General features: G+C 37.9%; 1 protein-coding gene across 1 annotated transcript; it reads right to left on the reverse strand.

Annotated features, from left to right (window-relative positions):
* Window positions 1–11,710: 11,710 nt before the first annotated feature.
* LOC127644791 (pancreas transcription factor 1 subunit alpha) lies at window positions 11,711–12,638 on the reverse strand. Its single transcript, XM_052128172.1, has 2 exons — window positions 11,991–12,638; window positions 11,711–11,914 (listed from the first exon to the last, which is right to left on the reverse strand). The coding sequence occupies exons 1-2, from the start codon at window positions 12,586–12,588 to the stop codon at window positions 11,712–11,714; spliced, it is 801 nt and encodes a 266-aa protein (XP_051984132.1). The 5' UTR covers window positions 12,589–12,638; the 3' UTR covers window position 11,711.
* Between the last annotated feature and the right edge of the window lie 2,860 nt (window positions 12,639–15,498).

Consider the following 15,498-nt stretch of genomic DNA (forward strand, 5'->3'; position numbering starts at 1 on the left):
GGCCAAATTTGTCCCCAGAAGTGAGCTAAATCTGACAACACCTTGCTTTGGGGATGTTCAAGCACGTCCTAATTTGGTATAACAATTACTTAGTTATTTTGAAAATGCTAAAGGTTTTCTTTTAGCTTTAGGGTCAGTGTTTGGTTTAAGATTAGACTAAAGGTATTATAATTAGCTTTAAATATATATATATATATATATATATATATATATATATGTATATATATATATATATATATATATATATATATATATATATATATATATATATATATATATATATATATTATTATTATTATAACTAATAACTATTCAAAATAATTATAACTAATCAAAAGCAATCATGGGTATGTCCTTATTTAGTTTGTGTGAAACTTAGAGAGTTTCAGTTGTCTTTTTCCTGCAGATAGATGTTCGTTTTTCATCTTTAAAAAAGTTGTGCTCTACCAGTGTGGCTCCCTTGGTGAGGAACTTTTCAATTGAAGCCACTCTGGTTTAAGTGTGTTGAACTCTGTAGCTGAAATGTCCCTCTGCTCTAAGTCAAGTGTAGGTGCTGGAGGCCAGTAGAGGAGGCATAAGGCGAGTGGGACCACAGACATCAGTCTACAGAGAGAGAAAGGGGCAGATGCTCTCCCTGGCTTAGGTTAGTGCACTCCATGTCCATCTGAAAGAGACAATACTGGAGATCAATAAATTCAACAACTTTTAAGGAAGTTGCCTTGCTTACAGCTGTAGTATAACTTAAACATCTGTCCTCAAATTTAGAAAAAATAATAAAGAATGTTTAATACATTTTTAAAGATATTGATTTGATCAAACACCACTCTGAAAGGCTGCTTTGTGAGCTATTATCATATTAGCACTGACAAAAGAGGCATAGGAATGAGAAATGATGGAGAGAGTTGTCTTGCCACAGCTACTTTTTAATCTCTCTTTTGCCTATTATTGACTTTCTGATGATTGGGATCTAGGCTAATGAGCTTAGCAGACATGGCTAGATAACTACAAGACTTAATACCTTCTGTCAATATGGAAGCTCTCAGACACAAATATCTGATGAACAGAAGCTAACAAATCAATCTGCCAGATTACACCGCTGTCCTTTTGGGGGATTTCAACAGGCCGGTAATCATAGACAATAGATGTTTGTTGTTGACTGCTCTAAAGTTTTTTATAAATGTAAAATAAAAAAATAAATAAAACATGCTTCCAATCTCATACCTAAAAGGCATGTTTAAACAAATGATTAGATGCATCAACACTGCCAAAAGAGGGAACTACATATATTTTTTATTTGACAATTTACATATTGCTTGAATAGATTTTACAAAGGCATTAACAATTGTTTTCTACATGTATTTGCTTAAGAACTTGAGAAAAGCCCTGTACTTGCAGCCGGAGCTCTGGATAGAGATGTCTATGGCCTCTAATGCATTAGATTGTAGTGGGTCAGCATGGAGGGGGGTCACTGGTCCTCAGTCCAGAGGGTCTGGCCAGTGACCTCTACAAGAGCTAGCCGGCCCCTGTCTAAACCATGCGAATCTGGTCCATACATCACTACTGACACACAATAATTGAGACACTGGAGATAAGGCACTGGCTACTGAGGGTCTTGACACTTGGAAAGAGTCTGCAAACATTGTTGTCACACAGCAGATTATGTTTATTCTCTGGGTCACCAATCTAAGGTAGTGTGAATAATTACAAGCCTGTATGGAAAACTTATAAGCTCTTATTTAGACATATGAACTGTGGCTGCCTGTCTGATGGGACATTCATGTGTGTGTTTTTTCATGTGACTGTCTTGTTAGCTAAGCATCATTTTAATTTGTTCTTAGGTTGCATATATTCTCTCCTATGATTAATCAGATTAACAGCCAATGTGTTAAGTAAAGTAAGTAAAATGCCACACATCACACACACACACACACACACACACACACAATGTTTCATATTTTAAACATTAAATATTTTAACTGCATTTCAAACATTGTTAAAGTGAGAAAAATTTGCTTAGCAGCATGTTTTATTGCTGTTAAAATCACACTTGTTTTATACGAAAGATTTAAATGTTCCTTCTTTAAAGTCTTCAAAGTCACTGTGCAAATGATCAAAAGAAGGGGACAAGACTGCAAGACTGCTTGGACACACAACCATAATAAATTTTGTTTTTTCTTCCTTTTTGTTCATGAATACGTCTGGGCCATATGCTTTGCTGCAGATCTATTTGAAAGAGGCATTTACAAACCCAGGCCCACCACATTAAACTCTATAACAATCTTCATTCATGGTAACTTATCAGACTCAATTAATCAACCTCAACAATGGCAATTCTGATGTGTTCAAGCAACCTGAAAGGCCTAGGTCACCATTAGGGCAGTCCTGAGCTTGATTTTTTTTCTTTGCACTTAAAACGACGTATTCTGTCATCATCCTTTACTAAGATGCCTTTTACCTCATATTTAGATCCAGGGCCAAAAGAAAAAAAATGAATTAAAGCATGTTGAAAATAAACACCTTTTGGAGTTCAAAATGAGCTTTCTGTTTTTCTTTTTTCTAAAGAGTTACAAAGGCCCTCAGTTGATAAAAAGCCTCTCAGTAAGTCTCAAAGGAACATGTCTTCTCTGCTGCAATGTGAATGGTATTGTTATGGCTATTCCAGTGGGCTGAAAAGGGGTAACCACTGGTTTGATTCGGTTACACGGTGTGGTTAAGTTCCCCTCCCACCACCTTGGTGTCTATGGAGGGTCCGTGACCTGTTTTGAATCGGCTAGGGAAATGTCATGTTGCCCCTCCCATGGGCAGTACTCACATTCACTTGATTGGTACAAAAAATGACTTGGGATGGTTAAAAACCACTGTTCCTTCATCACAATTTATAGGTGCTATAATTTCAATGAAAGTTATGATTTACTACTGATATTACATTATATGGCTGATAGAATGCTAAAATTCACTGCCTCAAACTTATAATTTTCATTATTTTGTGAAAGCTGAACTTTCTAGGATTGTTGGTTATTTTTATGAGCAAATCTGTTTGAATTGTAGGTTATTTTTATGAGCTAAAAGATGCTGATTCATTTGGATTTGCTAAAGTGTTTACTGATATTAATGCAGATTCCCAACTGGCCCTTGCCAAAGAGAAGGATGATGAATTCACAGGCAACAAACTTTTAAAACAACCTTTGTCCAAAGTCTTTTAATAGAATAAATTCAGACCATAGTTAAAATGGACTGTTCTAAATCCTTGCACTGTGCATCGTCAGTTCATCTACAAATTGTTCTAAAATATAAGTTGTGTAATGTTATAATTTAGAAATAAACTCAGTCAATGAATAATGAACATTAATCTATGATATGGCAATATGATGCATTTGAAATTTGGAATTGCCATAGTTACTCAATTGTTTTGCTTTTAGTAAAAATAAATAAATAATACATTTAAACATTAATTCCTTTTTCATACATCTGAACATCAGTCAATTAATTTAGTCAGTGGGAATATCATGATTGTGAAATGGGGTTCAGCCTGCTTGGCATGCTTTTGGGCATTACAAAGCGATAACTCGAAATCTCTTTAAGAAAATTAATTATATTTCTCCTATAGAAAAGCAACATAGAGCTCCCATTAAGGGAAAACAAAGGCCATCATGACTTTAATTGACTGTAATTGACTGTGCTTTGAATGAACTCTGTCTACTCCAGCTCTTAAGCCTGAATGTTGTTGGAGAGGTGTAGACATGAGTAACTGTATGCATTCTTCTGCCACATTAAAGAGTGCTCCAAGAATAGTCTTTAGCTTTCCGCATGCCGCATACAGCACAAAACCAGCGGAATGCAAAGCTTTGGAGGCGATCTCAATGGCTGTGAAGCCGAACAATAAGATCTTGGCTCTCAAACCAATTTCAGTCTTTAGTCTTGCTCTACCCCCATCTCTTTCTATCAGTCTTTATTTCCCTTATTCACACTGTACTGAGTGTACAGACTAGCACCTTCCACTATTGTTAAGTTTTTTGGATTGCACTCTCTAAAAAAATTAAGACAGAGTTAATCTTGCTTTGAACTCTTTAACAGTAGTACCATTGACCTTCTAAATAGAACAGAATGATTCAGCTGGGGAGTTATCCTCAAGATGCAGTGTTCTGTATAAATGGTGTCCCTCTGTGGTAAACCCCTGTGGTGCTGTTTTCCAAACTCTGGTCTCACCAGACCCCACTGACCCTCAGGGACAAGCCTAGAATCAATTACCAATTTCCCCTTTAACTATCTGCCATGTACAATTGATGGTTATTGGGTTATGACTTGATCAGCCTGATCACTGTGCTGTGACCCTTTTCTCAGGGATTATGTGATTATGGTCTAATTCCTTGTAATCTTCAACTAACTGGTCCATTGCCAAAGTCACAAAACCCCTTTTCCATACTGCTGTGCCACTGAACAGACCAGCATGGCCCAAACTGCTTGCAACCTAGTTACCATAGAGACTACTATCAGATGTCAGATGTATATCATTAGCTAAAACAATCCCAGGAGGGGGTATCACACTAAAGATGTTTGCTACTTTCACAGGGTTTCAGGCTTAAGTTGTAAAACAACTAAGTGGAATTTTAGCTGAACTCCAGAAATTAATTAGTTTCATTGGTTGGTGGATAAATGGTGATGGCTGGTGTGTTGGATTCCAGCAGAGTTTCACCATAGAGGGTTAATGGGAGTCTGGCATGGAAGCTTTCCCAGCTCTGGCCCAACGCCATTTCAGCCAGTCACTCTAAACTTATGGTCAAGTCTCACTGAGCTGCAGTTTTTACGCCTTTAGTTTCCATTCTGCCACAGCTATACTTTAATTCAAAGCCAGGATACAATTGAGCTATACAGTTGCAAGTTTTACTGAGTGCTGGGGTTGTCAAGGGTACTTGGTTAGTACTGAATTATATACTGAAAATGATTTTAAGAAAAATACAATATATATTTCCAAATGAATGCCACTTGAGTTCCAAGAAATTTTAATTAATGTAGCCTATTTGTTTTTGAGTTACATATAATTAATTAATTAATTGTATAAAGCTGGACATCTTTACGCTGAATAAAGATTATTTTTTGTATTTATTTATTTATTTATTTTTGTGGGAAGTAACTTACAGCTGCATTTGTGTTGCAAAAACCTCCCCGCTGAGAAATGCTTATAATAGGAGAAATCAGTTGGACAGCAGTGAGGTTCATGCCAGCGAACAAGTGAAAGGTCTGTTTCATAGATTCGCTTTTGTGAATATTAAAACGAGACCTGGTGAAAAATGATGCATGCTTTTACACGTCAGAATCCTGGCAACTAGGGGAAAAAACCCTCTCAAGTCCATCCTGTCGAACAAAAGGCAGTCGACTCATTGAGCTAAGATGCAACGAGTTCTGCGTCCCAGGCACATGACGTGCATCATGGAAACATATTGTATCGAAATCGCTTGTGGGATAAAAAAGAATGGGGCGCTTTGATCCGCGCCCTGGGGTCCCGAGCTCCCTGAGTGCGCGCAGACTGACTGCAAGGTCTTATTCACTTCCAGATAGACACACTTACAACGCCACTAAAAGAAATTAGCATACTTGTAATTTATCACAGTTTAGCCCGACTTTCTGTTTCTTTGCGTAAGGTAAAATGTCTGAATAAGAGTGGATCAATTATCAACGCGAAGCAAACCGCTGAGTCTGGAAGTTAGGAAATAAGTTGCTGTTAGCAAAAATAAATAAAGTAAAAACTCATAAGCACATATAGAACTACTGCATTTGAAGCAAAATAACTATAAAAAAACAAACACATGCTTTTTGCGAGAACCCCCCCCAATCATACTACATTAGGCCTACTCTACATCAGAATATGCAAATGTTAATTATACATATATATATATACATAAAAAGTAGGCTTATGTTGTAATGTTACGTTATTTTATAAATATAAAGCTAATTTATTAATGGTAACTCTCAGATCTGTTGCAAGCGGTAAAAAGTGTATCGAAATGTTATCATAAATTAAGCAAACCATCATCAAAATTGTCTGGGTGATGGGTTCGTACAATTCAAAGAGCATCAATAAAAGTATGAGACCCAGGCATTGAAATGAAGTGGCAGGCAGGGTCTGGATAACTTAGCGCGGACACAAAACCGCATACGGTAACGACATGCCTGCCTTGAAATACGAGAATTTGAATAAAGGAGCAGTAATATTTCATATGGGGCACGCAAAAGCTGGATACAATGCCTCTCATATTAAGAACAATATTCAGTCCATTCTGTCGCGAACAATGATCATAGCAAGACGTCTTTGAGGCTAATTCAGTCAAAGGCACATTTTGGATTCCCCCGCGGTAAGGTCAGTGTCGTTGTGTATGGTCCACCAAGGGTGGTATGGGGTTCCATGGCCAAGCAAAGCCAGCTGTCCCTGATGTAGAGCGGACAATCTGAAATGGTTATTATAACGCACCAGAGACAACTATTGTGGCTAGTCGTAAAGTTCTACAAGTTTAAGGATCAAATAATTGTTGCCCAGCTTATCTATTGGCGTACTTACCTATTTCATTTATTTGTTTTTTAAGCAAAAACATTTAACAATAGCAAACGTTTACCAATAGCTACAGTAGCTATGGCAGCTATTGCACTTTTTGCGCGGCGCCTCTTAATGTTTGCTTTGACCGTGAATTAGCAGAAGACAATTTGTTCAATCGCAAGGCAAATGGGAATCCGTTGATGAACTACCATACTGATTTATTAATGTATCATTCATTTATAATACATTTTACAATAATAATAATAATAATAATAATAATAATAATAATAACAGGTGCTAATCAGCATGATGGCCATTAGATAAAATTAATTTTAATCTAAACAGTGTCATATTTGAACTTATAAATTAACTTGAAGTTATATTTTTTAGGTAACACGGTTGGGTATATTTTTCACGGATTTTTTGACAAATTTGACAGGTCTGTAATGCTGATCTCAAAGTATTTAATAAAAACATTTATTACACATCAGAATTGTTCAATATTCTTCTAGTGAGCTATTAAGAATATCAGACAATTTTTAATTAGAAGAAACAATGCTTATTTAGAACAAATTCTGAAGAACCCTAAATGTGTGTACCATTTTTAAAGAATGTAATAGATCCATTATTAAAAGAAATGGCAATCAAGAGGTAAATCAAGTAAATGATTTGTCCTGGAGGTCTGTTTTCGGAATTCAAGTTTGGGCTTGATGAGAGGGACTCCACCATCAAACGAGCAATCCCTGCCAGCTTCCCATTTTGCTCTTGTTACCCTGGCATCCCGTGCGCAAAAACAGCTTGCCTTGGTGATTTTTTTTTTCCAAGGTCCAATGTCGTGGCATAACAGTATTTTTTCTGAAAGTAACTGGCGTCTTTTGTTAAAAAAGAGAATGAGGAGCTGCCTGAGGGAGTCAGTCTCTCTTTTTATGCTCAATTGAACAATATTTTCTTTTTCTCAAAAATCTTGCACGCGTGCGCGCCTTTGTGCACTTGTTTCCCTGGATCCCGTTTGCCTGCTTAGAAGTTAAATGATTCGCAATAGACACCGGTTGCCGTGTCGAGGGTTTCGTCAGTACAAAGGCTGCTGCTTTCGCACCATATGCTTAATGGATACAGCCGCAAAGGCCATAATAAAGGTAAAACGTGGTCTTTTAAAAGTTGGAAAGGTTCCCTTTATATGGTTTAGATGGAGTAGAGTACGTGCGCACAAACCAAAGCGCGCCTGGGCATTGACTCGCTCTTTCTATTCTGAGGCATTGCAGCCACCACGTAGTGTGTTTCATTACAACATAAGCTTTTCATCACCCGGCTTTGTTCTGAATGAAAGTAATGCTGTGAATTAAAGAAATGACAATATTTTCTATCAGCTTGAAGGTCCAAGAGAAGGGCTCTCAAGCTTGGCAAAAATCAGGCACATCATTCATCATGTCACCCCGCACCTGTGGTCCTGGCATTCAAAGTATACAAACCTATTCTTATTAACCTTAATTATTCAAAAAGGACACAATGGCTGAAATAGAGCAGGTTGAAGTCTGTTTATTGGTCGTAAATGTCTCTCTGAAGATCTCCAAGGCTCTTTGTTAGTCCCGCGCGGAGACCGCTCTTCTCCTTTCAAACATGAGTAGCCTTGGACTTTTCAGTTTTCAATCGTAACATCTGCTTAATCGTACGGATCAAAATATGGAGACACCAAACATATGCAATGGAGGATTTGTTAAATCCGGGTAATGAGTTATTAACAAGAGAAAACAATGGAGCGGGATGGTGAGGGCCTTATGTTAACGGAATCACTTTACGAAGCGCCCCACATTAGGCTACCCTTCTCACTAAATTGAACTGTGTTCTAAACACCAGGTGATGGCAAGGACATCAATGTCCTTAGTAGGCAGCGCTTCGGTCCTTTTTTATGTACGTGAAAAATTGGTGGACATAAATTTAATGGGTTGATCAAGGCACGGCCATGGGACTATTGCCTGTGAACTTGGAGGACAAAACAATGCTGTTGCTGGCTTGCGTTGGAGCCCTAAATCCGGGTGTATAATTGAAATTGTGTTTTATTATAACACTTGGCATGCTTTACTGTTCCCATATTGTGCAAAGACAAAGGGTAATGGTACATTAAAGACAAGAAAACCATGCCAACACGTCTTGGAGACGTTGTAGACGGAGACGGGCCTCCCTCTTTGCTTGTTTTTAGCAGCTGCTGTCCAGGACCCAGACGCACAAAAAGAACAAGTTTGAAATACCAGGTGCATCGAAGAGAAACTCGACAGGAACGAATATTTTAAAGCCTATGACATAGCCCTAGCAATAAAGATATCATTGCAATTGTCTGGACCCTTCCGTGCAGGGGCGCCTGGACAGTCTTTACTTTGGCAACAAAGTACCGCCATACACCCGGGGTGCATGATGAGCCTGGCTTTCTCGTCCAGATTCAAGCACCTGTTAGTTGTGCAGTTGTACTCTCCCGAGGTAATATTTTTGGACAAATAATACGTGAATGAGGATCACACTGTACCACCAGAGGCGACTTGGACATGGGGGATTTAGAAGGCGTTGAAAGGTTTGTGTATCTGGGATTTGGTGAATGGGAATCAACTGGTGTTTGTTCATGCTGGCAGCTGGCACCCCAATGCCACTGTTGCCATTCACTAATGAAAACGCGGTAGACTCAAGGATCCTCCATATTTTTTTTAAAGCGATAATCCGAATATGAGCAGATTTAAAGCTTATGAGAATCTTGATAGGCGTTGTTCCCAGTAACTCATAGGCTTAGTGCGGATTGTAGGATATTAAAAGATGACATTGATAGTTATAAACCAAGCGTAATCATTTCACATTTCTCGATAATTAGGTGTAGACTACAGATGGAGCACGAAAATGACGAGGATAGTGGCAACGACAGACTTATAAGATCTTTTCCTACACATTAATATTTACCTCTCACTGCGCAAAATAGTGCGTTCTGCTTTGACGCACACAGGAAAAGAATGAAAATCACATTTTTATTTAACTGTATAATTCCGGATGTTTGTTGATTCATTCACTAATTGATTCATTTATTTTATTTGATTAAGACTACTAAAGTAACTGCTGAACTATGTAGGCCTAATCTCCGCATCTCAAATTGCGCATAGTCTCGAGATCACCCTGCACTAAAATATGACCACAAAATACAAATACCATTAGCTATCCATCCACCGTTGCGGACAGTGTTACCACATCTTGACTTTGAAAAAGGGTCGATGGGTTTTTGCAACACATAATAGGCTAATGGGTTTAAACCTTACAAGAAAGAAAAGGCTGCATTTAAGCTTTGCCAAGATAAAACCCCAAAGTGACAAAATAAAAACCTCAAAAGATTCAGTGCATCAGCCTTTTTCTTCCGCTCCATCGGCGCACTTCCAAAAGATGCTTTAAGGGTTTTGTACTGTGCCTGCCTGCTTTGAAAAAACTCTCTTTCAGTAACATGAGTTGCCAAAATACAATGATAGCAGCATTTCTGTCTGTCCTCCTCCCCTAATCAAATTGAAATGTTACCACGGGTAAATAGACTAGATGAAATAGCCAGAAGACGTTTAGGGTCCTTTATCTTAGTTAAGTCTGACTTGCTAACATTTGACTTTATAATGAGTATAATGGGATTACATGGTTTTAGTCCTGCGCCCTAGAAAGTAGAAACCTACGCGTTTAACGAGGCGCTAATACGTGGAAAGGTTGGATTACGTCGATCAGTTAAAATTTTATTTAATTCATTAGGGAAGTTTACAATGGAGTTTGCTAAATGTTGTTGACGCTATAATATTAAATAGATACCCCCACATTATAAACACAACACGGTAACAACTAATAAATTAGGGTAGTCAATAAATGCATTATTAATAAATTAATTATTATTATTATTATTATTAGTTTATTAACCATTGCCTCCCCTATTTTTTATTGTAAACACTGTGACAGTGGATTAATAATGGAATAGGCTACAGCCTGCACTACAAGAAAGGACAAACATTACATTATACATTCAACTGAACCATTAAATAATCATAGCGTTAAATAAATACCTTTGATCCAGTCCATCCGTAATATTGGCTTCCAAGCGCTCTTCACGAGTTTACATTGAACATGTGGACATGGACATGTGTTTGGGCTACCTCTTAATAACTGCGAGAGCTGACGTAGAGACAAATGGTTACACAGAACACAAGTGGATACCACGGGAAAATTTTGCCTTGAAGCATCTGCAGTGTACCCACGCCAACTGCCCAAGGCACAAGGAAACGTCATGCCTCTTCTTAAAATTTGGACCCACGCGTTAAAACATACCTCTTATTTTTATTAATTTATTTTGTTTTTCACTCAAACTGCCACAGTCACAGCGTGGATCCGTCAGATTTCCATAATGATAAATTGTGCCATGTCAGCTGTTGTTCACTATATCAAAGGATTCACACCTTACATAAGACTATTTATTCGAAAAATTGGGTTTTAGTTTCAGTTAATCGCACGATTTGACTCTGGTCCACTCATTGTCATGAAAGAAAGAATGCTCTGTCAACAAGATGCAAGTCATATTTACGCTATAATAGTATACACCCAATGTTAGAATTGTATTGTGTAGACCACCACAATATGTCTAATTGCCTAAATTAATTAAATTTTGAATCAGACTTTTTAACCACGCCCAACTCAAAATGAATAATTAGAAAAACCAGCCTGTTACCAAACAGGACATAGAGCTTTCGATTAATTTATGTCAAGCTTAAGCTCTTGGGGGTGCATTTTGGTGTTAGGAATTGGTTAATGTATCATAGTTATTTTTTTCCTTCATAAAAATCACATGAAAGATGCAAACACATGAAAGTAAGTTAGACAGATTTATTGTGACATCAGTATAAATATAGACGATTTTACGTGTTTCGTTCGTATAAAAATATGTTTTGTTTTGCATACAATCCGTATTAAATAAGAAAAAATATATATATTACAGCACAATTAAAACAATTAAATATGTACGACACAAAATGATTGCCAATGGCCTTATGTTCAATTCAGACTGAAGAGCTGAAATACAGATCAATACAGTCACAATAATAATAATAATATATTACAAAAAACAAAATATGGATATATCCATACAATTCAGTTGTACACAACAGATACAATAACGTCATACACTGCCTTAGGAAATGAAATTAAAGGGGGGTTCATTCTCAATGTTGTTTATAGATGACTTCAAGTGCAACTTTCTTGGGTCCTCTGGTGTCCATACTTTCGCTGTTCTAATGATGTTCTGATCTTTTAGCTGCTTCTCATCAGTCCATGAAAGAGAGTGGCCCGCGAGAGGAGGCAACCCGTAGTCTGGATCATCTGGAGATGGTGATCCTAGGAAAGAACAGTTGTTTTAATAATAATAATAATAATAATAACAGAAATAATATAATCATAATAATATACATACTTGTTCCTCTGTGGCAAATGATGACTTTTTTGGGTTGGTTTAAAGAGTCACTGTTTGGGTTCCGGATCGGCATGTCGGACTGCACAAGTTCTGCCAGGAAATTTATATAGCCGATTGCTAGTCGTAAAGTGTCAACTTTTGAGAGTCTTTTCTCGTATGGTAAAGTAGGGATGTGAGATCTAAGTCCCTCGAAAGCATCGTTAATGGACTGCATCCTCCGTCGCTCCCGGACGTTGGCAGCTTGACGCAACTGTTGCATCTCTCCTTCGGATCTCATGCGCCTTCGCCTCTTTAATAAAGGACCGTCTCCTCTGTGAGGGGACAGCTCCGAGGTGCTGTCAGCGCATCCGTATGAGAAAGTCGAAGACGAGGAAGAAAAAGAGAAGTTGCCAGCATCACAATAATCTCCGTGCTGTGATATCCGACTGTCCTTATAATATTCTTGGATTTGGTTTGTGAGAAAATCGACATCCTCGTCCAAAAACTCGTCTGTGTCCAAATGGTCCCTCGACGACTGATCCGTGAAGAAGTCATCGTCGTCGAAATAAGGGGAGGAGAAGGAATCTAAGCCTGTGAATGGATCCAACACAGTGTCCATTTTTGTGCTGTGTTGGTGTTGCCCAGTAACAACAATCGCCGACTCTTCGATCTTTCCTCTTGATGCTCAAGAGTTGGTTCAGTTTGAAAAGCGGCACGCGAGGATTCTTATAACTACATCCATAGTCGCGTGCCATTGACCGTAAGAGCCAACCAATCAGCGCAAAGCATCCACAGATGAGGCAGCTCACCTTAGGGTAAGGCATCTTTGCAGGCCACCCCCAGAACACGCCCCCTGAGCCCAAAACACAGACATGGCCCTAAATTGTCGACAAAGCGATTGGTGGTCCTTTTCACTGACTATATTGACAACTGTATCATAAAGTCCTATTTCCATCCATCTATGCCTTTCTCAAATCTCAATTTGAGATCAGAAGTAAAAAAAAAACGTAGGCATTTGTAGGCTACAACAGGTTGTCTATCCTGCCTGTTTTCAATTGTTTTGCATTGTTTAACACTATTTTGTCGATTTAAAACAAAGATGTAAGCGATGCAATTTTGGAGAACGAATCTTTTTAGGGCCAATACAGAAAAAAATATATGAGAGCACCAAATAATTAGGCCTATAGAACTTCCCTGCAGGAATATTTCAAATACACTTCTTTAAAATAACCAATGCTGGTATAAACATAAGTGGGTTGCATGTAACTTTTCTACCAGTTTTCTAGATCTGATGTGAATTGAGACAGACAGACAGACAGATCAGTAATAGCATGGCTAAGTAGACAAAACCAACATTTGAGTCTCAACTATTAAGACTGAGGGTATACCCTCAGTCTTAATAGTTGAGACTCAAATGTTGGTTTTGTCTGCCCGTTTGCCATTCTACCATTAACAACCAATGGTTAAAGTGCACACAGTTATCATGTGTAAATAAGGGGTCAGAGAGGTAGGTACTGTTGACCCTGTCACCTTGAGGCTCCTCTTCAAGCAGGTAACCACGTCTTCCATTCAAGTGCTCACCATTCGCGTGCGGCGAAGCCCCTTCCATCGGGCTCTTAATTATCAAGTCATGCAGCTATGTTAAAGCCCCCATTGGTTGTCCACGAGGTCCATACAATACAGCACAAACATTTGTGTGTGAGTGATGTCAGTGAAAGGACTAGAAGCTGTCATTTAAGTGGCAGAAAGGGAAAGAATAGGTCTGTCATCAATCACGGATTTTAGGATGCCTGGCCGCACGTTTGTATCGAAGCAGTGGACACTCGCCTGCTCAAGAAACAATCACAAGAATAAGGCGAGAGCTACAGAAAGCGGGGGCGTCTTTAGCTTCAAAAAGAACAACCCATAGTCACCCTGAACGAATTATCGGTGACAATACGTGTTCTTGTACAGGCAGAAAGAAACATATTGAAAGGAAAAACAAACGTAAAAATTATCATTGTTGAATTAAGAATATAAAAATGAAATGTACATGATGTATTTGCAGAATGACAAATGAAAATATTGTCTCTCAGTTTTGTAAAAATGTAGTCTATTTGTAGTTTAACCGAGATAACGTATTAAATATGTGTAGTTGTATTGCATTGTGCTGCTGTGATATTTAAAATGTGGTTTAAAAGTAGGCCAATCAGAGAGCAGTATTTTAGTGAAAATTCCCAGAATTGTGAATATTGTGGCCATAACTAATATCTCATGGAAAGTGTTTGAGCATTTCTCATGTTGGAACAGATTAATTTTATGGAAAAAAAAGAAAGAAAATGATGACAAATCAAACACTCTTTATATATATAAATATTATATTAATATATTAATAGATATAAAAAACACGAATTTGTTGGTTATTAACGTAAACACACACACACACACACACACACACACACACACACACACACAGATAAATAAATGTCGTGCATTTTGTTGATCTTTAAATAGGCCTAATGTTAATTTCCCTGAAATTTTCTTTACAAAACATGTCAATTGTCTTGTAGCCTATATAACGTTCATTGTCATAAAATAGTATGGTCATTGTATGGTCGTATTTTTTACAAACTAATTTTATAAAGTGGATTTAAATAAAGGGTCAAACACATTGATTCGAGTTTGGGAGCGGCACACATTTGACCGATAGATTCCCTATGAGTTTTTGGCATAGGCCTATAATAATAATAGCTAAATAATAATAAAAAAAGTGCTTTTATGCTTGTTTGTTTTTTAACAGGAGACATCATTATAGAGGTCACTGAATAACAAACAAGAATTAATATAACCAGTGGAGAAACGACAGCGGGTATGGTTTTATTAGGGGGCTGGTGGCATTAAAAGATTGTGTCTCACAGTGGTCGCCAATGAGGAGGTTTGTAAGACACCTCACAACAAATTATGCTGGTACCTGAAATGCTAACTGGTTGAAGCCAATAAACAACCCTTATTCTCTACTATTCAAATAAAGATGGAGGGGGTCACTTTGTTGGTAAAAGGGGGAAAAAAAGGTCTGGTGAGTGTATGGTTGTTGCACACCCCGCTACAAGCTGCAACGCGAGGGACAATCCGTGGGAATCACACCACTTGCGCTCTCTGCTCTCAAAGAGACCCACTGCCGGCAGTGAATGAACAGAGCAGCCGCGCAGCTTGTATGCTAAAACACGAATTTATAATATTCAAAAAGAAACGTGTTGATAAATGTAATAATAAAAAAAACGTTGTTAATCAACTTTGTACTGTAGAATGGGGAAAGTTTAAAAAACGACAAAGTGCAAACACTTCAGAACTTGCTCTTTCTTACATATTTAGATATTAGTCCAATTCAGGATCATATTGTCTGATGTTTTATGATTCTATGTTAACTCACACATGTCATTTAACGACACTTACCGTGAATTCATGAACACAGAGTTCGCATTCAAGTGCATAATCTGCACATAAACGCTCAGGATTCGAATGGTGCACCTGTAGTCCACTGTGGTGCGAC

This window comes from Xyrauchen texanus, chromosome 6 (genome assembly GCF_025860055.1).
Source record: "Xyrauchen texanus isolate HMW12.3.18 chromosome 6, RBS_HiC_50CHRs, whole genome shotgun sequence".
NCBI lineage: Eukaryota > Metazoa > Chordata > Actinopteri > Cypriniformes > Catostomidae > Xyrauchen > Xyrauchen texanus.